Raw genomic sequence first — 26,155 nt, 5'->3', positions numbered from 1 at the left:
TCCCGCCGGGCGGCGGAGACCCCCCGGGCAGTCCCCGCGGCGGGGGCTCGGGCTGCTGCGCTCGGGGCCACGCCGCGCCGCGCCGGGGCGGGGAGGCCGGTCCCGCGGGTGGAGGCGGGGGGCGGCTCCGCGGCTTCTCCCGCCGCCCGCCCGCCCGCCCGCCCGCCGCCGCCGCCAAGTGGAGTTTCCAGGAAGTGGCCATATTGGATCCATTGAGCCGCAGCCGCTCGGGCGGAGCGCGTCCCGCAGCCGGCTGGTCCCCGTCACCGCCCCGGCGCTCGCTGCAGCCCCGGCCCCGCCAGCCGGCGCGGAGCTCACCATGGCGGCCACGGACTTGGAACGCGTCTCGGTGAGGGTCCGGGCCAGGCGGGGCGGGGGGGGGGCGGGGCGGGGTGGGGGCGCGCGCGCGGGGGTCTCCTGGGGGAGGGGGTGGGGGCGCGAGGCGGAGGGGTGGGGGGGTGGGGGGGTCCTCCTGGGGAGGGGCGCGCGCGGGGCGGGCTGTCAGTGTCACGACCGGGCCTCGACGCTGGGCCAGCCTGGGGTGTGTGTGTGTGTATGTGGGGGGTCTTGGGGGGGGGGGAACCTTGGAGTTAGGGGTGAGGGGATCGGGGTCCCGGTTGACGGGGCGGGCGCCTGGCTAGCGCAAACCCCTTCCGCGGGAAGCAGCGAAGACCCGCCGGGCTCCTCTGGGTGGGTAGGCGTGAATGTCGACAGACCCGGATCCCCAAGTCTGGAGAGTGTGTGTGTGCGCGTGTGTGCGCGTGTGTGTGCGTGTGCGTGTGTGATGGTGTTAAGATCAGGGACCTTTCCGACCCCACCTCCCCACATTTTCCAGAGTGTTCTTTGCAAGGCTGGGGGGGAGACATCCCCGCGCAGGTGCTGTTGTTGGAAAGACACACACAGACACACACACACACACAGACACACACACACACACCGCGGTGAGGATGAAACCCCGGTGATCGAGGGGACGTGCTTCCCTCCCTCCCCTCCCCCCCGCCCCCGGCCCTGCCCCAGAGAAGCTCAGGACGGTTGCAGACTCCAGTCTTGAAGACCCTGGGCCTGCTGGTCCTTTCCTCGGCTTCCTTCCTCCACTTCTTCCCCTTCCCCACGCCTGCATCCTGGGTGCGACTCTCCTCCAGGCGGGTCAGGCCTCTCGTGCCTGGGTTTGCGGCAGTCCAATTTCTCACTGCCAGGCACGGAACCGATCCCACATTCAGCCCATGTGGGGTGTTTGTTGGGGGACAAGCCCCCCCCCCCCCCCCCACCACTCAGGGTCTGCAGTTCTCTTAGGCTGCCGTTGCTGGTGGTCCCTTGTATGGGGTTGTCTCTGGATCCGAGCCGAGCCATAGCCAACTTCCTAAAGGTTTTTTTCTTATAATTTCACCCCGGGAAGGGGAGGCCTTTGGGAGGGTTGTGACTGCCCTCCCCTGGTGTCGAAGGCTGGATCTGGGTGTGTCTGCGAGGCTGGGCTGTGACAGTGAAGGAAGCTCTGTCCTCTTGCCAGCTTGTGAGGCCCTGGTCTGTTGGAAGGGGAGGAAGGGGGAGGAGAAGGGGTGAAGAGGGAGGGAGGGAGGGGAGGGCCCTGGGGCTGTCTGGAAGGAGAGGGGAAATTCTGAATATGTGACCGATAACGAATTGGTTCTGAGGCTAAATAAGGGAGCCGAGACTTATGTAATTCATGCTATAAATATTGTCATCTGAATTTCTATATGTAAATTTCCTCTTCCGTCTGAAAATACTTTTTTTTTGTCGGTCTCTGGAAATATGCACAATAAAGCACCAACGGTTCAGGTTTTAGAATTTGTAAGGGGGGTTGTGTGTGTGTGGGAAGAGGACTAGGTATCAGTTTAAGGGAATTTGCCTGGGGAGCAGATTCTGAGGGGGAGGGGCCAGTCTGAGATCCACTTCTCTGCGGAAACTTGGAATTTAATAGACTGGAGAAAGGCAGTGCTGAATCCTGATACACCTGCCAAGTCACCGGAGATCCAGAGACACTTGTCTTTGCATATGTGGTGTCGGCGTGCATTTTCTGTGCCCAGCTGACCAGAAAGTTATGTCTGGGTCTTGTCTATGGTCAGAGGTTGATCTGTTGATCTTGAGCATGTCCAGATGGGAGTGTTTTGATAGGAATAAGCGGAATCAGACAGCCTGATCACGAATCCTGGACGCTGTGTATCAGATCATATGACTTAGAAGTTCTTTAACTCTCCAGTGTTCTCCTTTGTATGATAGAATACAAATACTGTCTTCCTGATAGTGTTGTTGTGGGGATTCAGTGAGAATCCAGTGTCAGACACATGGTAGGGGCACAGTAAATGACACCTAATATCCAGTGTCTATGTGCCAGAAGGCAGAGAAGAGTTTGTTCTGTTGCATGGTTTTCCTGTAGAGGCTTGCCAGCATTGTATGTCCTAAGATGGGGTGGGGGTCGGGGGGTGAGGGGGGAATGGGCTGGTTCACCTGCACACCTTGGACTTGGAGGATCGGCCTTATTTGCTTTTGGACCATTTCTGTGAGCAGCTCAGGCATTAACCATCCAGACCCGAGCTACAGGGAAGAGAGGCTCAGGACCCAGTGCTAGCTGGGGTTTTGTTACTGTGCTGTGCTAAGCTAGACGAATGGTCATACTTCAGGCCCTCTACACCCTGGACAGTTAGCCTCCTGGGAAGACTTGCATATGAGTGGAGATCTTGAAAGGAGTTAGGCTTGAGTTTAGGGAGTCTGGACTCACATTCTCTTCTGTTCTTGGCTTGTCATCCTGGGAAAAATAATGTCTTCCTTTATCCGGCTGTAAAATGGGCACAAGCATACTGATTCTTACAAGAGTTTGTCACAAGTTAATTGCTGTGTGTAGCTGATAGTCCTGCTCAGGTGTCTCACCAGCCTCAGGCGGAGCTGTAGCAGGTGTCTGCTGCCCCTCTGGCTTACACTGTGGTCAGACCAGCCTTGCAGGTGGCCTGGGAACTGTCCCAGCCTGGAGCTTAGAAGAGCTCAGTTTTACATAGAGATGGAGGTGTGTTGGGTTCCTGTTTCCCGCCTCATAGTGTGGCATACACAGCAGCTTTGGCCACTCGACTGGTCCCCACTTGGCCCTAGATCAGCCATGGGGGTTTGGGTCAATGGATACATGTATAGAAAACAGCCCTTGGGAGTTCTTGTTTTTCTTGCCTTCTTTGAGCACTCTCGCTCACTCTTTCTGGTCCTTCCTCCTTCCTAGTCTCTGATTGAGGCTCATTCATCTCCTGTGATTCTCCTGGTAGCATCTCCTGGGGCAAGGTACAGACCTCCTTGGTGAGGGACCTGTAGGGCCTGGGTAAAATGAAGATATGAGGGAGGGAGAAGAAACGTGAGTCTTGTCGGTTGCATGCTTGGCATTCTTCCCAGCCAGGCACCTACTCCCCCCCTCCAACCCCACCCCTAGTTCCATTTTATCCTAGCACCATCTGCTACTTCCGTTGTCACCCCTGTAATCTTGACACTTCCCTGTGAAGCAGACTATCCAGGGAGTGTCTATTCTGTCCCCAAGCAAGGGATGTGGGAGGCACCCTTCTTACCCAAGTGGTGCTCACATCTTAGTCACAGTCACAGTGCAGGGGGATATCTTCCTGTCGTCTGAAAATGACCAGGAACCTGCCTGCCAGGCCTTTCTGAAGGAGAAATGACAGCTGAGCAAGTCATATGTCTGTGCTGCTCTCAGGGCTTGGTGGCATAGGGGAGGGTCACACATGGGCACCCTGGGCAAAGCTGTAGCGCCAGCTCTCCCCCAGGACATGGGTTTGCTGGCCCTCCTTCCACTGTGGCATTGTACCAGTTGTGGGTACCCATCCACCTGGGACCTGGATGGGAGTGGATGGAAAACATTCCAGGAGGGACTGACTGACCGGGGTCAGAACAGAGAGGGTGGCAAGAAGACACACAGTGCCTGGGAGGCTGAGCCCTGGGACATGGATCTTTTTGTCAGGCGCTCTGGCTGGCAGGGAGGGGCCCTGGAAGCCTTGTACCCATCATCTTTGTGATGCCAACAGGCTGTGGTGGAGCGAGGAGCCAGCCTGACTCCTACTGGTCATCAGTGGGGTTAAAAGATAGGGCTGCAAATCCAAATGCATAACAGGAGTACCTGCGGATTCCTTGGGATGGCCGAGAGGGTGGAATTTTTTGAATCTGAGCTCTCAGATAGACGAAGTGAAGGTGGATATTGGAGGCAGTCACTACTTTGAATGTCTGGCTCCGGCCCAGCCACCCAGGCAGCAGCTGCGGGCTGACAGAGCTAAGGGCTGGCTGGACTCCGTGTGCCCCTTATGGGCTGCTTGGGCTTCCTGCCTCTGTGCTGCCATTTAGGAATGATAAATAACAAACCACCCATACCTCCCTAGGCCTTAGTGGTACTTGTTACCAGTCCTGGGGCTCGAACTCAGGGCCTAGGCACCATCCCTGAGCTTCTTTTGCTCAAGGGTAACACTCTGCCACTTGAGCCACAGCGCCACATCAGGCTTTTTCTGTTTCTGTGGTACTGGGGAATTGAACCCAGGTCTTCATGCATGCTAGGCAAGCACTCTACCACGAAGCCACATTCCCAGCCCACCTTCTCCCTTCTGAGGCTGCAGTTTCATGCAGTTTTCAGTCCTTCCGAGAGGCCAGGCTGCTTGTGGCTTCCCCAGTTGCCAGGCAATGATCTGCCTTTGGAGTTACTAGCCAAGTGAAGAACTGAGGTTCCAGCACCTCCAGCCCGGAGTGCCTTCCCCATCTGCGCAGTGCTAGGCCGGAGCTCTCCCTTGCAGGCAGTACAGCAAAGCTCAAGGAAGCGTCTCAGTGTCCTGAGCGCGGGGTGTGGGCGGGATGTGCCCTTGGCTCCCCAGAGATTTGTTTTTGACGGAAGTGTGAATCAAACCATCCTTAATTAATAAGCTGCAATCTGGCTGTAGAAAGAAAGAAAGTGCCTTAACCATGACAGAAGAGCAGAGTATTGTCTTCCTCCACGGTGACACTGTGAAAGTTGTTTCCTCTGGAGTCTTCTCCCATGTTTTGTGTTGCCACTGTAGAAGAGCAACAGTGTTCTCCTGGTCTGGGACAGGTATGTCCTGCCTGTGTGTTTCCATCTAGGCCAAGGGTAGCAGCATCCCTATTCCTCCCCTCTCACATACAGTCAGTCTGTTTGGTTATTTCCCGTAACCTCTGACCTGGGCTTACAGGCTTGCTGTGGAATCCTGGGAGCAGAGCCTAAGACTTTCCTGGGAAAATTCCTAGGATTCTTCTTGGGCTCAAGGACAGTTGTGCTTAGGACCATGAGCTCTGGCCGGAGGCCTCTGCCCTGGCTATTTAAGGCCCAGGCTGCTGGGAGGAGCCGGAGTTGGAGCTGGTGGTGTTTTGTGCCTGGAACATGGGTGGAAAAGGCTCTCAGGCGGTACAGTCAGTGATTCCTGGGTCCATTGCTGAATGACTTCATAGGAATTTCCCAGAGCTGGAGCTTTTCCGGAGAGTGAGCAAGGTGTACAGGCCACTAGATGTTAAGCATTGTCCCCCCCAAAGACCAGGGCACTGTAGAAGACCTGGTTTTGGGAGGCTACTCCTTGTTTGTGACTCAGGAGGTATCTCCCCCCCATCTCAATGCCAACCTAGTTTGGGACTCAGGCTTAGTCATTCACGCCCAGCTTCCCTGGCCATGTTGGTTTGGACAACCAGTAGCTTCTGAATTCTTTCTACATAAAAGCCTGTTCTGCGGTTATCCTCCTCCAGATCCCACGTCACATCTTACAGAAATGGGCAGCATCTCTGGGCGGGCAATTCAAGTTGATCCAGAAGGCTCAGACAGAGCATTTCCTGACCAGGAAAAGGATGTCCTACTTACCCACTGGGCTGTGCAACACAATACTGTCCTCCGCTTTGTTCTGGATGTTCAGGCATGGAGGATCACAGCCAGCCGGAGCACTTATTATTTTTTTGGTTGTTGTCTTTGATGTGTCAAAGGAATGATGACACAGAAACCTGGGACTTGGCTCAGGAACCAAAAGCTTGTTAGTGATTAGAGAGAGGATAATGGCCCCATGGAGTTTCTCATTATGTCTGTAGAGTTCAGAGCTGCCAGCTCTCCCTCTCTTTCTCTCTCTGTCTCTCTGTCTCTGTTTCTCTCTGTCCTGAAGGGTCTTCCCCATGGAACTGTGCTCTTTGGGTGTCTATGCCCCAAGTATGGAGTCTGGGCTACGTCACCCACACAGCTTCCTCTTCCAAAGACTGCGAGGCCTTTGGTCTAGACCAACTCCCCCTTAGCCTGTCGCACTGGGCCCCTCCCGGTAACTCTCAATTTTTGCCTTTTGGTTTCCAGCCTTTAAAACGGAGAGGATTTCCCATAAAGTTCCGCATTTTTAGATTCTCTTGAAGAAACAGAAGATTGGCAGTGTGATTCATTCCTGCAGTCCCACAGTTGGCTGGAGCGGCAGAGCTGTGGCCACCGTGGTCTATGCATGAGCATGAGTTCCCTACCATTCTTACTTCTTCCTGGGGGACTCCTCCCCCACAAACACGCACGCACACATACACACACAGCTATGTCATCAGCTGTCATTCATCTAGTAGGCAGCAAAGCAATGTGACCAGAAGTATGGGTTTCTCAACCATGCTGTCTCCATCCACACGTATGAGCTGCATGGTCTCCTGCAAGCTACTTAATCTCTTGTACAATGGAGAGCATAGGGTCTGGGAATGTGGCTCGGTGGTAGTGTGCTTGACTAGCATGCATGAAGCCCTGGGTTCGATTCCTCAGTACCACATACACAGAAAAGGCTGGAGCTGGCGCAGTGGCTTAAGTGGTAGAGTGCTAGCCTTGAGCAAAAGAAGCTCAGGGACAGCGCCCAGGCCCTGAGTTCAGGTCCTGGGACTAGCCAAAAAGAAAAAAAAAAATGGGGAGCATAATGTGGCTGACTCTGTGGGGGAAGGAGAGAGTATGGATTAAATGCGATCGAGAGCCTGGTGATGGAAGCTCCTGCCTGTCATCCTAGCTACTTCAAAGGCTGAGACCTGAGGATTGTAGTTTGAAGCCCGCTCAGGTAGAAAAGTCCATGAGATTCTTACCTCTAATTAACCACCAAAAAGCGGGAAGTAGAGGTATGGCTCAAGTGGTAGAGCACCAGCCTTGGATGGAAAAGTTTAGAGTTGTACCTAGTGAGTGATGGACGTTCGCCGTTGTGGTCCTTGTCATCATGATTACTGTAGTGTTCTTCTTTTTTCTGTTTTTTGACCTCCCTGGCCATTTCAGTTTAGAATGAGCCATCCAGTGTCAAGGATCGAGTCCACTCATCTTTGCATTTCTGCTCTCCTAGGACGTGGCACAGTTCAGTGAGTGTGTCCAGCTAACCGGGGTGAGCTGGGAGCCTTCTCAGAATAGAGGAGGCAGGGTAGTAGAGTACTTTGTGGCAAGTCCCTGCTGGGCCCTGGTTTGTCTTCTAGCTTCCCTGTGCCTCAGTTCCTTCACCGGTGTCTGCCACAGGAAGGGGTAAGACTAAGAGGCTGTGTGGAAATCACATTAGCCTCCTCAGCTAAATCACATGGCCTCATTAGCACGTGGAGCTCCTCAGGGAGGAGCTAGTGTTGTCTTTTACTTTTACTCTTTCCCATGATTGTGACCTCAGACCCTTAGCCTTCCATACCTTTCCTCCCTGGAGGCTCCTCACCTCACTGTCTCTTGTCCCTGTTCATGCAATTTCCCTTTATAGACTGGCCATCAAGATACCATAAGTCACGTCAGCGAGGGGATGTAGACTAGGCACAAAGGGAAAAGCCAGCGGCGGGGCAGACATCAGCTTCTCCGTGACCTGCTTGGCTCAGCCACCCTCTGTGAGGGCTTCAGCCTTAGGCTAGCTCCTCTGACGTCTTGAGATGGTCCTAAAGGTACCTCCCACCTGCGTCACTTGCTGGTATCTGAATCATTCATCACATCACCACGCTGATTGGCTCTCACCAGATGGCAGGACAACCAATGAGAGACCTGGCTCACTCTTTGAGTCCTGGTAGCCGAGATGTGGAGGGGATGCTCCAGAGGCTGTGGGCTCCTCCTGGGCTGTTGATTCCACCCGGGTCAGCAGTGATCTGGAGAGCACTTAGAGGACTGAGGTGCTTTGGATTGTGTGTTATATCGATGTCAAATATATGGTCAGGGAGGCTGGCATTCGTGAGATTGACCCCTCAGTAAAGCTGGAAGGCCAAGGTCACATTAGTTTCTTGAGGCCAGGGGAGAACAGCGCCCCCTCTGGCTTTTTCTATATATGTGGTTCTGAGGAATTGAAACCAGGGCTTCATGTATAGGAGGCAAGCACTCTACCACTAGGACATACTCCCAGCCCTCCAGTCGCCATTCGTGTGTGTGTGTGTGTGTGTGTGTGTGTGCGCGTGTGCGCGCACTGGCTCTGGAGCTTGAACTCAGAGCTTAGGCACTGTCCCCAAGCTGTTTTGCTCAAGGATAGTGCTCTGCCACTTGAGCCACAACTCCACTTGCAACTTTTTTGGTGATTAATTGGAGATAAGAATCTCACCTAACTTTCATGCCCAGCCTGACTTTGAACGGAGATCCTCAAATCTCAGCCTCCTGAGTGGCTAGGATTATAGCTGTGAGCCACCAGCGCCAGGTTCCAAGTGGCCATTCTTTCGTGTGTGTACATACTGTGACACCCCACAGGTCCTTGAAACAGATGTTGCCCCAGGTCCATGGCTCTTGGTGACACAGTTGACGATGTCTCTGTTCTCTATGTGCGTTCACACAGAGGGCCAGCCTGTATGAGTGAAGGGCAGACAGGGCCTCTGGGCCTGGTGGGCTTGTCTGAGTTCCCTCTGCCCATAATGCTGTTTTAGCATCTGGAGCTGGAAGGATAAGAAAGTGGGGGAGGGGCTGGGAATATGGCTTAGCTGCCTGAAGCCCTGGGTTCGATTCCTTAGTACCACATGAGCAGAAAAAGCTGGAAGTGGCGCTGTGGCTCAAGTGGTAGAGTGCTAGCCTTGAGCAGAAAGAAGCCAGGGACAGTGCTCAGGCCCTGAGTTCAAGTCTCAGGCTGCCAAAAAAAAGTCTCAAAAGAAAGTGGGGTAATGGATGCTTGAGGTGGCTTGTTTTTTTTTCTCTGCAAGGCCACTGCGGCAGGGGGAGGGGGTGTGCCTGTGTGGTTTCCCAACGCAGCTAACTTGGTGGGTTTTGGCATCAGACTACAGGATGTTGGATTGCATCCTGATTGTGTCACCCTTGGAAGGAGAAGATGAATAAACACATAGCCTTACTCTGCAAGCACAGCACGCCTTAAATTTTGGACATTTTTCAGTCTCGCCTGAAAAATAAAAAGAAAATACAGAACCCAAACCTCCAGAGTGACTGTTCTGTCTTTCATGGGGTCCTCAAACAGCCATGAGCAGGTGGAGCAGGGAGCAAATAATGGAGCCCTATGTGAGGCTGGCCGAGCAGTTGACGATGCTATCAGTAACGGCTAAATGCTAGTTCTGTCTAGTACCCCGGCATAGTGCGGAAAGGCGGGGAGGGATAGGAAACCCGATCTCCCCAACCTGCAGCCAGTTTCCAGAAGCGAGAGGAATAAACAGGTGGAGAACCGGGTCTCATACAGGGATAACCAACAGTGCCAAGAAATGGGATCACTGCCAGCAGATGTAAGTACTTAGGGGCCAGGAAAGAGCCTCTTGGAGCTCGAGAGCCCTGGGATGGCTTGAAAAGGGAACATGAACATAGCCAGCTGGGCTGGAGTTGAGTCTCTTAGGAAGTCCTAAAATGCTTCGGTAAGGGGTTTGGACTTAACCCACCCACATATCCTGGGCTCCATGCAGAGTTTCTGATGGGGGTCCCAGGGAGAGGAGCCTTGAAACTCATTATCGGGTTGTGTTTGCAGCTGTGAGGGGACCTAGGTTTAGCTAGGAGATGGGACACAGTGTCCTGGGGGTAGGCAGTAGGGAGGAAGGGCCAGTTATAAGAACAGGGACTTCAGCCAGGTGCTGGCGGCTCAGGCCTGGGACTGTGGCTACTCAGGAGGCTGACACTGAGCTTTATGGCTCAAAGCAAAGCCAGCCTAGGCAGACAAATCTGAGAGACTTATACCATCAATTAACCAGCAAGCCAGAAGTGAAGATGTGGCACAAGTGGCAGAGTGCTAGCCTTTTTCTTTTTAATTGTTATTATTTAGTAGTTGTACAAAGGGGTTACAATTCCGTAAGCTAGTTTATAAGTACAATACTTCTTGGTCAGTGTCACCCCTTCCTCTTTTCCCCCCCATTTTCTCCCCTCTGCTCCTGCCCTCAAGTTACATACTTCATTTCTTTAACATAATGTAGATTGAATATAATGACTACATTTGTAGAGCACCAGTCTTGAGCCAAACAAAAAGAAAAAAAAAAGCCAAGAGAGAACCCAAGGCCCTAAGTACTGGCACAAAAAGAGAGAGAGACTCCGCTGAGAGTTGGAGAGGACGGGCATACGAGCAACTGTGATGTGTTTGCCGAGGGTGATACCACTCACCAGAGAGGTCACCTGAGCTCTAAGCTTCCAGCAGACATGTGTAGATGTTGGTGGAGGGCATATAAGTAGCACAAGAATGTTCGAGTGCCAGAGGGGTGTGGTCGTGAGGAGAGACGGGCCAGAGGGGCTCAGGCCAAGACTACAGATGTGGCTTCAGAGGACAGGCATCCAGATGTTGAAGAGTGCCCTCTTAGGGCAGGAGTTCAGAGCCCTCCTGGCCTGGCCTTCCCCCCTCTGCCTGCTGTGCTGTAGCTACATTTGTGGAAGGGCTGTCTCTGTAGTCAGTGGCTCCTGGACTGTGTTCCACATTCTTGCTTCCTCCATGCTGGACATGGGACAGGTGAAACTGACCATTCTCCTCCTGTCCTTGCTCTTTCCATTCGATGCTTAGGGCATGGAAGAGGCATGTTTCTGCCCTGCGTGGGGCTGAGTTTGGCTTCTTTCTGTCCAGAGGCCACGTTCTACACACTCCTAAGGAAGCCAGACAAAACATCTACACAGCTGCGGTCTGACCTTGACCCTCTGCTTCAGTTCTGTTTATGTTGTACTGAGGAATCGAACCCAGGGCTTCATGCATGCTAGTAGGCAAGCACTCTACCTCTACGTCACATTCCCAGCCCTGCTTTAGTTCTTTATAGTTTTTCTTTTTATAGTGCCTTGGGCAAGCTCTGCTAGTCCCTGTTCACTTGGGGCCTGCTGCTCATTTCTAGCAAAGGTCAAGCCCTTTGCATTCTCCTCCATAATCCTCTGTCTAAACAAAGCACATCTGGGAGAGGATGGCATAGCCAGAACCCCAGGATTACCAGAAGGAGGAGGGAGCGCCCTTCATGAACACTGGAAAGGCTTGAAAAGGGAAATTGAAGCTGGCCAGCTGGGTGGGAATGGAGCCAGTTAGGAAGGCCTAAAATGCCACGGTAAGGGGTTTGGACTTGGCCCACACATCCTGGGCACCCAAAAAGCTAGTATTGCAAGCTTGAGCCACCATGCCTGGTTTGAAATTTCTTTGGATTTTTTTTTTTTGGTGGGGGGGGGGCAGTCCTGGGGCTTGGACTCAGGGCCTGAGCACTGTCCCTGGCTTCTTTTTGCTCAAGGCTAGCACTCTGCCACTTGAGCCACAGCGCCACTTCTGGCCGTTTTCTATATATGTGGTGCTGGGGAATCGAACCCAGGGCTTCATGTATACGAGGCAAGCATTCTTGCCACTAGGCCATATTCCCAGCCCCTCTTTGTATTTTTAACAGGTTTTTTGGGGGGCTGAGGGTGTCAAAATTGTATATAATCTACAATTACAGTTAATTTAGCTATAGTACACTTCAATCTGGGCCTCTTGAAGTCTATCATATTCAGGGGAGCCAGCTGCTGGTGGCTCACTCCAGTAATCTTAGGTACTCAGGAGACTGAGAACTGAGAATCGGGGTTCAAAACCAGCCCAGGCAGGAAAGTCCATAAGACTCCATAAGAAACCAGAGAGGCGCTGTGGCTCTTAAGCACTAGCCATGAGCAAAAGAGCTCAGGGACAGTGCCTAAGCCCTGAGTTCAAGCCCCATGACTCTCTCTCTCTCTCTCTCTCACTCACACACACACACACGACCTGGTCATCATGGTGCACATCTGTTATCCCAGCACTTAGGCAGCTGAAGCAGGAGAATCATGAATTCATGACCAACCTCAACACAAACCATCTGAGGGCTCCTCCTGGGTAGGCAAGAAGACCCATGAGCCCCACAGGGTAGTAGCCAGCCTTTCTGGGGCTATTTATGCTAGGAAACATCAATCTGTAGCCCCAAGCAAACCTGCTTCTCCCAGGTGGAGCTGAGATACAGGGCTTTAAGGGCCTTCTCCAAAGCAGGAACCAGGAGCCCCCCAAAGTGTTTCCCTAGGTGTGCTGAGAGCTCAGACACAAGGGGCAGGGCTGGTTTGACCCAGGTGTAGCCACCCCTCAACTTAGCCTGGATTCCCCAGTGAACTCACTGCCTTGCCTTGCTTTGTCTCTGGCAGAATGTGGAGCCCGAGCCCCGGAGCCTGTCCCTGGGCGGCCATGTGGGCTTCGATAGCCTCCCGGACCAGCTGGTCAGCAAGTCGGTCACACAGGGCTTCAGCTTCAACATCCTCTGTGTGGGTGAGTACCGAGGGCTGGCCAGGAGGCTCGTGAGGTCAAGAGTGGATGAGAACCTTCTAGAAGACGGGGGTGCTGCTTGCCCTGGCCACCTGTGGAGCTTTGTGAAGGGGTTTCCCAGGCAGAATGAAACTTCTGAGGATTAGGGTGAGGGTCTGGTTGTCCCTGACCTCTGCCAGGGTCAAGGACAAGATTAGAGCTGGGACTTGACTTAGCATTGTCAAGAAGAGGAAACGGGGGGCTGGGGATATGGCCTAGTGGCAAGAGTGCTTGCCTTGTATACATGAGGCCCTGGGTTTGATTCCCCAGCACCACATATACAGAAAACGGCCAGAAGTGGCGCTGTGGCTCAAGTGGCAGAGTGCTAGCCTTGAGCAAAAAGAGGCCAGGGACAGTGCTCAGGCCCTGAGTTCAAGGCCCAGGACTGGCCAAAAAAAAAAGAAGAGGAAACAGGAGTAGGCTGATGAAAGTGTTTTATAAACTGTGGGTGTCTGTCAGAGTAAGTCCCTGGACTCATGTATTGATTTGGAAAACATTTACTCTTTCTTCCTATGTGTAAAAAAGAAGACACAATGAGAAAGCAGGCCCTGCCGTTCCTCACAGATCGTAGAGTGAATCTCCAGCACCTCTGAGCAAACACAACCCCAGTGTGGAGGCTCCGAGGGGCCCCTGGCACCTCAAGGCCCGGGGTTCCCCAGAGGCACAGCGTGATCTGCCAGGCCCTCTGCAGGTGTCGCTCGGAAAGAGGCTATTTGAGCCTCCTCCTTGCTTGGTTAAGAGGCCACCTGGGGCATATCGGCCTGGCCACTGGTGTTTTTGGACCGTGGTTCTGCTCGCCCTCTGACCCAGCCTAGGAGGCACGGCGTACAGGGAAGGCTGTGTTCGGTGACCAGTGTCCAGAGGACACTGCCTGACTGCCTCTTCCTCCCTCCCCGGAGGAGCATCCCACATGCTGTGTAGCCAGGGTGCCACGTCTCAGCTCCAAGGCTTCCTTGAACCTCTTCCTCCTCTTCCCTTACCCTCTCTGGAATGGAACCCGGGCCTCACACACACTAGGCAAGCACCGTGCCACGGAGCTGCACCCCCACCACACACACATCATTTCCAAGGGTTCAGAGGAAGGAAGGGATTGTTCACAGGGAACAGGGACAGCGAGGGATGGAGTGGGAAGCTGGCCCCCCTCTCTTGTGTGGCTTAGCCACCGGGCATCACGCCGGTGACTTTGATATCCCCTTTCTCACCCTGCTGTCCCTGCTCCCCAGGGGAGACTGGCATTGGCAAGTCTACGCTGATGAACACACTCTTCAACACGAACTTCGAGACAGAGGAAGCGAGTCACCACGAGGAGTGTGTGCGCCTGCGGCCGCAGACCTATGACCTCCAAGAGAGCAATGTGCACCTCAAGCTGACCATCGTGGACGCCGTGGGCTTCGGGGATCAGATCAATAAGGATGAGAGGCAAGAGGCGGGAAGGGCGGGACCCCCACCCACCTCCCAGCCTTTATCCATCCCGCCCGCCTGGTTCCCAGCTGTCCCCATACCGATGGCTAAGCCCTTACATGCTAGGGGTGCCAGAGGAATATCAGATGCCCTGTAGCTGCCCGCAGACCAGGAATTCATTGGGGGAGTCGTCAGCAGAAGGGACCAGCCACCCGTAAACAGACAGGGCAGAGCTGTTGGTTCCCCAGGATTCCAGGTGGGGGTGGGATAGCTTATGTAGCCCAGCTGCCCGTCTCCCAGGTGATAGAGCTGTCTGTAGTTACAGGCCTATAGTTGACTACATCGACGCGCAGTTTGAAAACTATCTCCAAGAAGAACTGAAGATCCGCCGCTCCCTCTTTGACTACCACGACACAAGGATCCACGTCTGCCTCTATTTCATCACTCCCACGGGGCACTCCCTCAAGTCCCTGGATCTGGTGACCATGAAGAAACTAGACAGCAAGGTACCCACCCCCTCCCTCTTCTATAGGTTCCGCCATCTTCCTTTGCGATGTAATGGCTGCCGTTTTAGATTGTTTGCTGGGGTCAGGGGCTTCTGCGTCGGCCCCCTCAGCTTGGTCCTCTCTCTGTTGTTGCATCTTGGATTATTACCATTATTCCAGCAGTCCTCCCGGCACTCTGGGCTCTTTCTCCAGAGCCCTGTCCTTTGGGTCTGGCCTTGAACCTCTTTCTTTTCCTTCTTAGCCCTCCTAGTTCCTTCTCTTCTTATTGAATGACGTCCACCCTCCTGTGGTCGGCTCCTAGGAGCATCCTTTCCCAGTGTAGCTTTGTATCTGCTCATTTTCTCTTGCACAGTTCCCAATTCCTCACCCTTCCCTGTTCCTCTCTGGTATGGCTTCCTCCTTTGGTTTCTTCCTGGATTCTTCAGTAAAGGGAGGAGAGTGAACCCAGAAATGGGGAGTACATAGTATGAGGGTGGTGGGGGTAGCTTCCTGGGATGTGTCAGGAAGGGTTGGTGGTCCTGGTCCTTGTGGCTGCCCCACCCCCGTCTTCCCCATCTCCGGACCCCACAGTCACCTGTCATCTCTTAGCACCCCCCACCCTTCCATCTCAGGTATCAGTTTTCACTGTGGTAAGTGGGATAACCTGGGAGAGGCTGGTGGCCCATCTTCCATGCTCAGTGGGGAGCGCAGTCTCCCAGCCCCTGCTCCTGTCAGGTGCTGCCACTGAGTTGAGACTGTCAGCAGTCTAGGTCCAAGCTGAGTCTGTCTGGGGTGAGTGGTGGGGTGGGGAACTAAGGCGGTAAGAAGCATGACGGCTGAGGGTTATTTTTACAGTCCACCAAAATGGCCACAGTGGCTCGGTGTGGACTGGGCTGACCCATGGGGAAGCTCCATCTTCCTGCCTCTTAGGTTCTCCATGACCTAGACAGGGCTCATAACCGGGATAGGGCTGTCCATAACCAGGGAACCGCTACTCAAAAGAGCTAACTAACCTGCGGCTCCCCCACCCCCCAATCCTGACAGGTGAACATAATCCCCATCATTGCCAAGGCGGACACCATCTCCAAGAGTGAGCTGCACAAGTTCAAGATCAAGATCATGGGCGAGCTGGTCAGCAACGGAGTCCAGATCTACCAGTTCCCCACGGACGACGAGGCTGTGGCAGAGATTAATGCCGTCATGAATGTGAGTGGCCCCGGGTCAGAGGGCTTCGAGCCAGTGCAGATCCGAGTCAGCCCTCTCAGGAGACCGCGAACTAGAATTCAGCCTCTCACTTCTCTAGGACAGATTGGGGGGGACATGTGGGGCAGGCTAGTCCTGTGTCGTGTGGGTGGGGTACACAAGGCATCGCACATTTGGCCCGTGCTGGAGGAGGAACTCCCTGACGTTGGCGTGTCCTGAGTTCTAGAGCACAGGTTCTGGGCACCCCAGGGAATCAGCAACACCAGAGAGGAGGGCGAGAGTTTGGCTCTCTGCCCTGTTTGGAAGATCTAGAACATAGCTCCAGGAGAGCCAGGAAGTTTCGAGACCCAGGGCCTTTGTTGTTGTTGTTTTGTGCCGATACTGGAGTGTGAGCTCAGGGTCTCAGTGCCGTCCCTGAGCTTCGTTATCTCAAGGCTGGCACTCTACCCGTCGAGCCACAGCTCCATCTTCGAGCTTCCTGGGGGTTCATCAGAGATACGAGTCTCACTGACTTTGCTTCCCTGTGCTGCCTTTGAACCGCCATTCTCAGATCTCGGCCTCCCGAGTAGCTAGGACTACAGGCGTGAGCCACCCACACCCAACGACCCAGGGCCTTCATTCAGATCTAGCAGCCCTTCCCCGGAGGGAGAATCTGCCCCTTCTCCACGAGCGCGCTGCTCACGCATCCTCGGTTCCCTTTCCAGGCACACCTGCCCTTTGCTGTGGTGGGCAGCACCGAGGAGGTGAAGGTGGGGAACAAGCTGGTCCGAGCGCGGCAGTACCCTTGGGGAGTGGTGCAGGGTGAGTGTGGGGGGACGGGGTGCATCCCCAATGGGGTGGGCTTGACCTCGGTCTCCCCTCCTATCCTGCTGCCTAAGGCCCACTGCGGCAACCCCCCTCCTCCCCCCCCCCATGCTGTCCTCCCCTGCCTGTCTGCGTGGCCGCCTCACGGCCCACGTGGCCCCCCCTGCTTTCAGTGGAGAACGAGAATCACTGCGACTTCGTGAAGCTCCGCGAGATGCTGATCCGGGTGAACATGGAGGACCTGCGGGAGCAGACGCACAGCCGGCACTACGAGCTGTATCGGCGCTGCAAGTTAGAAGAGATGGGCTTCCAGGACAGCGATGGCGACAGCCAGCCCTTCAGGTGACACAGCCGGTGCAGCCCGGGTCACATCAGCACCCGTTGTGTGGGTGTTGGCGACCCCTAGCCTCCTCTTCCCTTCCCCCTTGCTCCCCATTCTGCGGCCTCGCCCTTTGACCTCTCTCCCTGCAGCCTACAGGAGACCTACGAGGCCAAGAGGAAGGAGTTCCTGAGTGAGCTGCAGAGGAAGGAGGAAGAGATGAGGCAGATGTTCGTCAACAAAGTCAAAGAGACCGAGCTAGAGTTGAAGGAGAAAGAAAGAGAGGTGCGTGCTGGGGGGGCGTTGGTGGCTCTCTTGGTAGAGCGCTAAGCCAGTGAGCGAAAGCGTCAGGCACTGGGCTCGAGTCAAAGAGAGAAAAGAGCGGCGCATGCCAGGTGTTGGGGTGAGGACCCGGCGCCCCCCCCCCCGCGGCCCGGCCGTGCCAACGTGCCCCTCCTCCTGCCCTAGCTCCACGAGAAGTTTGAGCACCTGAAGCGGATCCACCAGGAGGAGAAGCGCAAGGTGGAGGAGAAGCGCAGGGAGCTGGAAGAGGAGACGAACGCCTTCAACTGCAGGAAGGCCGCCGTGGAGGCCCTGCAGTCGCAGGCCTTGCACGCCACGTCGCAGCAGCCGCTGAGGAAGGACAAGGATAAGAAGAAGTAGGTGGTGGCCCCCTCCTCCCACGCAGGGTCCCCTTTCCCGCCTCCCACGCTGTCCCTGCTGGCCCCTGGCATCTGCTTCTTCTGCTCCTGCTCCTCCATGGCCCAGCCTTGCCCTCTCAGCTCGCTCTCTCTTACTCATTCGTGTCTCGCTCTCTCTCCTTTGTATTTGCTCTCCTCCTCCTCCTTCTCCTCTTCCTCCTTCTCCTCTTCCTCCTCCTCCTCCTCCTTCTTCATCCTCTTCTCCTTGTCTGTTCTGGTACTGGGACTTGAACTCAGGGGGCCTGGGCACTGACCTGTACCTTTCTTACTCAAGGCTGACTCTCTACCAGTTGAGCCACAGCTCCATTGTTGGCCTTCCCCCCCCACCCCCAACTCCCCCACTGGTTAATTGGAGATAAATCTCACAGACTTTCCTGCCCAGGTTGGCTTCGAACTGGGACTCTCCCAAGTAGCTAGGATTACAAGTGTGAGCCACCGGCACCCAGATCTCTTGTTCTCACAATAGTGTTGATGCCTCCCAATCTGGGTCTGTGTCTGACTCTCTCTTCCTCACTGTCTGACAGCACTGTTCTCTCTCCCCAGCCTGATGACCTGTGCTGTCCCACACCCCTTCCTCCTCCTGCTCTCTCTCCCCTTACACTTTCTTACCCCCTCCTCTGCTCTGCGCACTGCCCTCCGCAGCCGATGGTGAGGAAGGCTGGGCCCCCAGGACCGGGAGGTGGGCAAGTCTCAGGCCTGGGACTCCTCAGTAGCATTTCCAGCCCCATTCCATGAGCTCCCACGTTTCTGTGCGGACTGCGGACAGCTGTGGCGTGGCACTCCTTAGTCTCCCAGACAGTGGGGGTCAGACCCATCTTGGCTGGCAGATGGTGGCCAAAAGCAGCAGGGAGTGAAGGTCAGCCAGCACTGCCCCTGGACAGTAGAGTCACCACCCAGCTATTCCACAGGGCACGCGGAGCGGCTCCCGGCCTTCCGGGTGGCCGCGCTGCCTCTGTGGCAGAGGCTGGAGGTATTCATGTAGGAAGTGGAGGAAGAAGGATGGAAGCTTCCAGACACTCAGCTGACCCACCCAATCACTCCTCGCTCAGCAGCCTTCTTTTATTTATTTATTTTTCTTTTCTTTCTTTAAATTGATTTTGTGGGGTTTTTTTTTTTTTTGGCTGGGGATCCCACAGGGCCTTGCACATGCTAGGCAAGTGCTCACCCACTGACCCCCCCTTCCCCTCCCCCCCCCACCCCGTCCTTGGTATTATTCATAGCCTCTTCCCTCTCCCTTAGCCGGACTGCTGCGAGGTCGTTGGTGGCTTCCACACACGGCTGCTTCTGTTGCACTCCCTAGCACACGTATGCCTGCACATGCACTGTCCTGCTCTCCTGTCCCAGCTCACACATGGGCACAGGTCATCCCCGTGTGCTCAGAGACGGGTGCCTACCGAGAAAGAGAATCTTAAAGTGCCTCGCTCTGGGAAGCTATGGGAGGGAGCCTGGCATTTAAGAGCCAGTTACCATTCTCAGGGCCTCTGCTCTGGGCTAGACTCGAATCCTCCGTCTATCTCAGTGCCTGGTGGCCCACCCCAGCTGCCGGCATTGCTAAGCCCCTGTCTGTCTTCAAGGAGGGCCCAGCCCCACTCTGCCCTCTGCTACGCACATTTTGTCTCTACTCTAGCCCTCATCCCCTGCCCGGCCCTTGACTTGGTGAGCATTTAGGGGTCTGGGGTATGCGTTATCAAGATGGCAGCTCAGAAATACCATTCCTCTTGGAGAGGTTGGGGTACGGAAGGAGCTCTGCGATACCCAGAGTGACTTTGCCCTGGTCCCTGCCAGCATGGTACAGGGTACCCTATTAGAGAAAAGAAGCTGTGGCCCAGTACCGGTGCTCATGCTTGTCATCCTAGCTACTCAGGAGGCTGAGATCTCAGGACCACAGCTCAAAGCCAGCCCAGGCAGGGAAGTCCATGAAATTCTTATCTCCCCATAATCACCAATGGAGAGGTGGCTCACGAGGTACAGCATTAGCCTTGAGCATAAAAGCTTAGGGACAATGCCCAGGCCCTGAGTTAAGGCCCCAGGACTGGTAAACAAAAGGAAGCATGGAAGACAAGGACCCTGTGGGTGGGGGAGCCCACTGTGAGGGGCTGGCACAGCTCTTGGTGGGATCTGTCACTGGCGTCTGCTTCTCCAGGCCTGGGCCCGGGAGACAGACCCTTTGTGCTGACTGGTTGTGCCAGAAGGCTCCAGTCAATCTGGCCGGTGGGAGACAGCACTATTCCAGGGCTGGCCCCTGGAGCCAGCATGGTGGGCTGGGTAGAAGGGCCCGTCACCCTCCTGCCCTGGTCCACGGGAATCAGGTGGGTCTAGAGTACATTGACGAGTGTTTTTCATGACCATTTAGTTAGGTTGGTTTGGGTTGATGATACTTGGTTCTTCACATTTTAATCCATTTTTGCGAAATTACTTCCCAATCAGATCTTGACCCTCAGCCTGGGACGCCACACACTGAAGCGAATTCTCTGCTTTGTTCGTCACACATGCCAAACTGACTGCCCTTTCCCAAGTTGTCCATCTCGCTGTCTTTTGCTTCTGTTTGATTTGGTCTGTGTGACTTATTTTTTTGTTGTGGTTCTTTTTTTTTTAATGTGTCTGTTTTTTTGTTCTGTTTGTTTTATTTTTATTTTTCAGTTAATGCACGCACAGACTTACATGTCAAGAGCGGACTTTAGCCTTTCATGTGTTAAGTTGCTTGAGTTACACCTTGTGACCCTTCTCCTATAACATGGTGTGAGGATGGACTAGGAGCCGGTACAGACTCCAGTGTTTACAGCCTTGCCTTGCTCCCCCCTTCCCCAACTCCAGCCCCAACCCAACCCAATCCCCCAACCCCCACCAGGCTTCCCCTTCCCTGGCCTGGGGGGGGGGGCTAGCCCTTCTCTATGCAAATGTCAAAAGCCATGAATGCTGGAATCCAAAACTGACGAGGTTTATTTTTTTCAGAGCCAGTGGCTGGTCTTCCATTTACAGTGTCACTATCCCTTGACGGAGCAGTTATTGGGTCACTCTAGTGAAGGCCCAGCTTGGTGCTGCTAGGCCTTAACTATTCACCGGTGCCCTAGGTGTGTGGCCTGTGGTCTCCTATCATGCTACAAAATTTGCCCGATTCCCTTTTCTGTTTTATTTTTCTAACCTAGACCTTAACATGCATAATAACTTCGAAACACTTCTAAATTTTGGCACCTGTGTAAAGACAAATAATCTCCTCTCCCGTTATTTTCATAAATAACAGATTCCTTTATTTTTAAAAAAAACTAAAAAAGCAAACAAACAAACCTCTAAACTTTTCTTATGTATGAAGTACCATCTAATATATCTAGGGAGAGGTGGGTAATAAACTTCCTGTAATGACAGTGTTTGGAATTTCTTTACCAATGAAAGTGAAACACAAACATGACATCATCCCCTCTCCCCACCCAGCATTTTTTGTTGTTGTTGTTGTTTTTACTGTGAATGTAAATGGAACAGCAGCCAAAGCATCAGTCTCTGTTTCCCTGAGGTGCTACCAGCCAACAGAGACTGTGTGTGTGTGTGTGTGTGTGTATATGTGTGTGTGTGTGTTAAGTGTTATTCCAAATAAGACTTCAAACCAGTCCTGCATATTCGGAATGCAAAGAGTATTCAGTTACCTCAAAATCATCGTTCCTTCTTTCCTGGCTGAGTCACAGGGCAAAGAGATGAAGGTACTTATTGCATTGAGACAATCTGACAAAACTAGCAGAGTATTTACTCCAGCTGTCCCGTCCCAGGGAACATTTGAAGAAAAGCAACATGTCTTCTATACTCCTGGTAGTTTACGAGCCACCAGGAACATCAGAGTTGGGGAAAAAGAATGGCCCAGTAAAGTAGAAGATGGAGCCGGGAGCTAGCTGGGTATCTCGCACTGAGATTAGGAGGCTGAGAACTAAGGATCACAGTTCAAAGCCAGACTAGGCAGAAAAGCCTGTGAAATTCTTTTATCTCCAAAGAACGATATATCAAAAAGGCCAGAAGTGGAGCTAGGGCTCAAGTGGTAGAGCACTAACCTTGAGCAAAAAGAGCTCAGGAACAGCACCTAGGCCCTGAGTTCAAGCACTAGAACCCGATACACAAAAAAAGGAAGGTGGAAACTGCTTTCTTTAATATCGCTGTGGAATTTGTTCTGCACCGTGTTGGGCTTCGGGGGGAGAGAGAGGCTCGCACAGCCCTCCTCTGGAGGAACTGGCTCCTTGGGTGCCCCCTGCTGGGAGCCTGATGATACTGCACTCAATTCTACTGGGCTGGTGGTTTTCCATGCCGCCATTACCACCTCCACCCACCACCCCATCTTCCCCCTCATCACCGTTTCACCTATTTTTCCTGGCCTGTTGCACTGATTTCTAGGAGCAAGCCCGGGCTTCCCCCTGCCCTTCTGAGATGGTGTTCTTTTCAGCACGAGGCTGAGGAGTAGGCTATCCTACATCCACCACCTCATAGCCAGGAACGAACGGCCTTTACCTAGCATGAGCTCCTCACATCAGGAGTAGAGCAAGTTTTATTGATGAACATTCTCTTGTGTAGTATGCCATGACCTGGACAAATCCTGATTTGTTTTGCAAGACTGGTATCTTGGAACTATTTCAAGAACAATAATCGGTATATATAACTAGGTACAGGGCCTTAGAAGGGACCCTGATAATTCAGCTTCATTAGCTTCACAATCCACCTCGAATGATGGGGAAACAGATGCTTCTGGGTGGGCATCTGGAGGGAAGCCAGAACAGCCCAGGTGGGTGTGCACTGTGGCCAGTAGCCTCGCTTCAGGGTAATTATATATCTGAAGGTGAAATTCCTTGGATCGAATCATGACCTCCAACATAGCCTGTCCTAGTAGCGTATCTCTGATGATAAGGAATGACCCTGCAGGTTCTCTGGTATAGACGAAATGGTGACTCCTGTCTTACAGGTCAGCCTAGGACTCTGGAACAGGTTGGCCCTGCCAGCCGCACCCTGGGGCCACTGGAAGGCCATAGTTGTGTCTGGTTGCTTACCTGTGTGCCCAAGACATACCAGAATTTTTGGAGAACCTGTGTATGGGGGGGTTGGGGGGGAAATCTGAGCTGCCTCCCATAAGTTCCATCTGCTATGGCATAAACCTCACAGCACCTCTACCCCTACTATGTTTGGAATTTCGTTACCTTTAGCTGAGACCACAATAATCGTTGGTATTCAAGGTGAGCATAAAACTGGCCTCTGTTTAGCGTGAGTTACGAGCCTCATGTGCAGATCTGATTTGCCCCCTTTTTTCTTTCTTGTCATCTGGTGGCACTACTAGTAGCCTTGGTAGGCTGTCCTGTAGAATCATGCTGGCACTTTCCATGCCTGGGTCATTTGGGTTTGGGTGAGAATCGCCATATAATTCATTGTCAATGGGATTCTTGAGAGGAGAGGAGGTCAGTTCACAGGCATAAAGCCAGTCTGTGCTAGGCAAACCAGGAAGTGTGGGTGACCTGAATCTCAGATTGTCATGGTGCTGACTGACTGCTGGTGTTTGTGTCTGTCTATGGAAGGGCTTCCTAGGTGAATGGGACCCATGTGACTGGATTGGAGGTCTGGGGGGAGCCAGCTTGCTCTTCTGTTATGTTAACATGCTTTATTATCTCAACTGCTGTCACTTGTTAATTCATTTACCCCTTCATTTGTTGACTGTTTTGGTTCCTTTTCATTCACTTTGTACTCATTTTTTTCTCCATTAAATTTTGCATTTACTTTGAGTTTTTATGGTGTCATTTTTGGGGCGATGGCTGTGTGGATTCATCAGGTTTCCTGCCTGTGCTCATAATGCTCCGGCTGTGGCCAAGCAGCTTGTCTGTGCTGTGAATTAATGTATGGTGGCCATCCACTTCTGTACCAATTAACATTCTCATTGTGAATCCTGCTAGGGATGTCTGCGAAGGGCTTGTGAATGGATTCGGGACAGAGAGAGTCTTAGGAAACAGGAGATGCTGTCAGTGCCCATGAATCTCTAGGAAGCTTGGCCCTGCGACTACTAACCTGCGTGCTCTCAGCTCCTCTAATTACATGCATTAAGTCCTCCCATGCTCATCGTTATCCTACGATCAGGGAGGACTGCTCTTCCCCTTCTCTAGGTGAGAAAGGGAGAGGTTGCATAATTACCCCCCAAGTCACACTAAGCAGAACTGGGATTTGAACATTTGAACCCTTAATACTTGAGCAATAACTGTTCCCTTGACATCCCAATAGGCCCGTAGACTTTTGGTCAGTGTTAAATTGGCAGCATGGCTGGGGGGGGGGGGCGGCGGGGAGGACCCCAACATGGCTTTGTAGAGGTGGGAAGTCCTGGGAGCTGAGTGCAAGTTCAGTTGAAGAGTGGCAGACTGTGCTTAAAGAGAATAACAACACATGGGGCCATTGGAGATGGGTTGTCTTTGCTGGGTACTGGGTGATCCTAAAAAGACCAACATGAGAAGGCGGACTCAGGGTTGGACGCTAACAGCCCTGCTGGAAGGCTAGCGTGCAGTCCGCAGTGAAGGCATCGCCGGTGGCAGGGGGTGGAGAGGCCAACTCTCCACCAAGGTTTAACTCCAGGAAGCCAGGGAAGTGGGGCTCCAGGAGGCAGTGGCCGCGTTGTCTACCCTCCTCAACGATGTGTGGGGAAGCACTGTTTAGACAAGTGTGAGGTACGTCCAGCGTGCTCCCCACCCCTGTGCCCCTGTAATCCATCCATCTCTCCCGCTGTTGTGGAGGCTGTCCTTGAGATAGTGAGCTCCAAGCAAAAATCTGGGAGTGCAAGTGTGGTTCAAGGGGCAGAATGCCAGCCTTGAGTGAAAATGTCAAGTGAGAGCCCGAGATGCTGAGTTCAAGCCCCCTGTACCAGCACACACGCACACACACACACACACACACACTCATACATGTTGATTATGTCCACAATGTCTTTACAAGAATTCCCAGTGTCAGCTGGGAATGTGGCTCAGTGATAGATAGAGTGCTTGCCTAGAATACAAGAAGCCCTGGGTTCAATTCTTCAGTACCACATAAACAGAAAAAGCCAGAAGTGGCGCTGTGGTTCAAGTGGTAGAGTGCTAGCCTTGAGCAAAAGAAGCTCAGGGACAGCGCCCAGGCCCTGAGTTCAAGCCCCAGGCCTGGCAAAGGGAAAAAATAAAGTGCTGAGTGCTTTTCCCTTGTAGATCGAGTGGGCGATAGTATCATTGGGAACATCGCCATCCTAGTCTTCTAACTGGGCTTTCAGCTCATCTCTTCAGTCCCCACATTCTCACTTTAGTCTTTCTGAGATTTACCTGAGAAGGCATAATAGTGATTAACAGGACGCAGGGGAGCGTGGTTCCAAGTTCACTCAACAAGTTCAAAATAATATTCAGGCAGCCTTGGAAGCAATTAAACATTTATTTATCTGTTTTTTACCAAAAAAAAATATCCCCAACCAACAAATGTGTATGAAGGAAAAGTGGAGCTATATGGTGATTCTATTCGTAGGGATACGAGGAGGATGTGATATCTGGTCTTTGATTATATACTCTGTGTCAACTAGCGCCATTCCCCACCCCCATCTCATAACTCAGCACCCTCAACAAAGCAGCCGATCACAGCGCAAAGAAAGGCTTTGCAAACCACCTCGAAATGTGGGGCACAGTCATCCAAGTCCCCAACATGACGAGCTGACATCTTTGCCAGCTGGGCTTTACCGGCTAGAGAATGGCACTATAGTAAGGCTTCAGAGAGGCAGCTGGCTTCTCCAGCTGTTGGGCCAGTCTCTTTCTCCTCCCCTTTCCCTCCCCGCTCTTCCCCTCCTCTTCCTCCTCCTCCTGCCAGTCAGTTCTAGGGACCGCCCTCACAGGTAATTAGTAAACACATGATCAATTAGCCTGAAACTCCCTTGCTACAGACTGACTAAGGAATAATGGACTGAAAGCTCACCAGAGGGATAGGACTGGGAAACTGGAAGGACATAGTCAGTTCTGGTGGGTAGAGCAACGAGACCTGGTCAGTCCAGGACCCTGTCCCCTGCCCTTCAAGCCTGAGCCAAGGTCACCCTCTGGCCTCATAGCCTAGCTGTACCAACCCTTGATGAAGAAGGAACAAAATTCAAGTGCAGGTTGAGTGAGCATGTATTCCTTCTGCCCTCTTCTAAGGATGGAGGAAATCTCAATTGTTCTTCTGAAGCCTTTTCCTTTATGACTTTTTCTTTGCCAGTCCTGGGGCTTGAACTCAGGACCTGAGCAGTGTCCCTGAGCATCTTTTGCTCATGGCTAGCATTCTACCCCTTGAACTTCAGAACTTCAGCTCTACTTCCAGGTGTGTGTGTGTGTGTGTGTGTGTGTGTGTGTGTGTGTGTGTGTGTGTGTTTAATTGGAGATCTCCCAGACTGCTTAGGCTGGCTTCGAACTGAGATTCTCAGGTCTCAGCCTTCTGAGGAGCTAGGATGACAGATGTTGAGCCACTGGTGCTGGACTCTTCTTGCCTTCTTCTTGGTACAAGATTCATAATGCCAAAGGATTCACAGAAGGCTAAGCAAGGAGGGGTCTTACTATGCTTTAGAGGCATCAGCTTAGTGACAGAGGTGTGAGCTGGCAGGTGGAG

General features: G+C 53.1%; 1 protein-coding gene and 1 long non-coding RNA gene across 4 annotated transcripts; one reads left to right on the top strand and one right to left on the bottom strand.

The window, feature by feature from the left end:
* On the top strand, window positions 1-20,928 carry Septin8 (septin 8). 3 transcript variants are annotated; one of them, XM_048333996.1, is made up of 10 exons: window positions 1-349; window positions 12,497-12,617; window positions 13,877-14,072; window positions 14,380-14,560; window positions 15,584-15,745; window positions 16,447-16,543; window positions 16,720-16,888; window positions 17,018-17,150; window positions 17,334-17,524; window positions 20,207-20,928. In XM_048333996.1, exons 1-10 carry the CDS (start codon window positions 320-322, stop codon window positions 20,208-20,210), a joined length of 1,284 nt encoding a protein of 427 aa, XP_048189953.1. In that variant the 5' UTR covers window positions 1-319; the 3' UTR covers window positions 20,211-20,928. The 3 variants fall into 3 exon arrangements, with proteins under 3 accessions (XP_048189953.1, XP_048189952.1, XP_048189951.1); XM_048333995.1 differs by having other exon boundaries at window positions 14,374-14,560; XM_048333994.1 differs by having other exon boundaries at window positions 187-349; window positions 14,374-14,560; window positions 19,994-20,928.
* LOC125341876 lies at window positions 10,421-21,231 on the bottom strand. Its single transcript, XR_007209099.1, has 3 exons — window positions 21,096-21,231; window positions 18,812-18,813; window positions 10,421-10,432 (listed from the first exon to the last, which is right to left on the bottom strand). It is a non-coding gene; the product is annotated as an uncharacterized LOC125341876 (long non-coding RNA).
* Between the last annotated feature and the right edge of the window lie 4,924 nt (window positions 21,232-26,155).

This window comes from Perognathus longimembris, chromosome 25, assembly GCF_023159225.1.
Source record: "Perognathus longimembris pacificus isolate PPM17 chromosome 25, ASM2315922v1, whole genome shotgun sequence".
In the NCBI taxonomy this organism is placed as follows: Eukaryota; Metazoa; Chordata; class Mammalia; order Rodentia; family Heteromyidae; genus Perognathus; species Perognathus longimembris.
This window is presented reverse-complemented; position numbering and strand designations above follow the sequence as displayed.

What these genes read in the sequence shown, in the direction of transcription:
- Septin8 (XM_048333994.1), top strand. Translation starts at nt 320, where the DNA reads ATGGCGGCCACGGACTTGGAACGCGTCTCG. An exon ending in CGGACTTGGAACGCGTCTCG is followed by an intron (nt 350 to 12,496) that starts GTGAGGGTCCGG and finishes TGTCTCTGGCAG; the next exon opens with AATGTGGAGCCCGAGCCCCG. An exon ending in GGCGACAGCCAGCCCTTCAG is followed by an intron (nt 16,889 to 17,017) that starts GTGACACAGCCG and finishes CTCTCCCTGCAG; the next exon opens with CCTACAGGAGACCTACGAGG.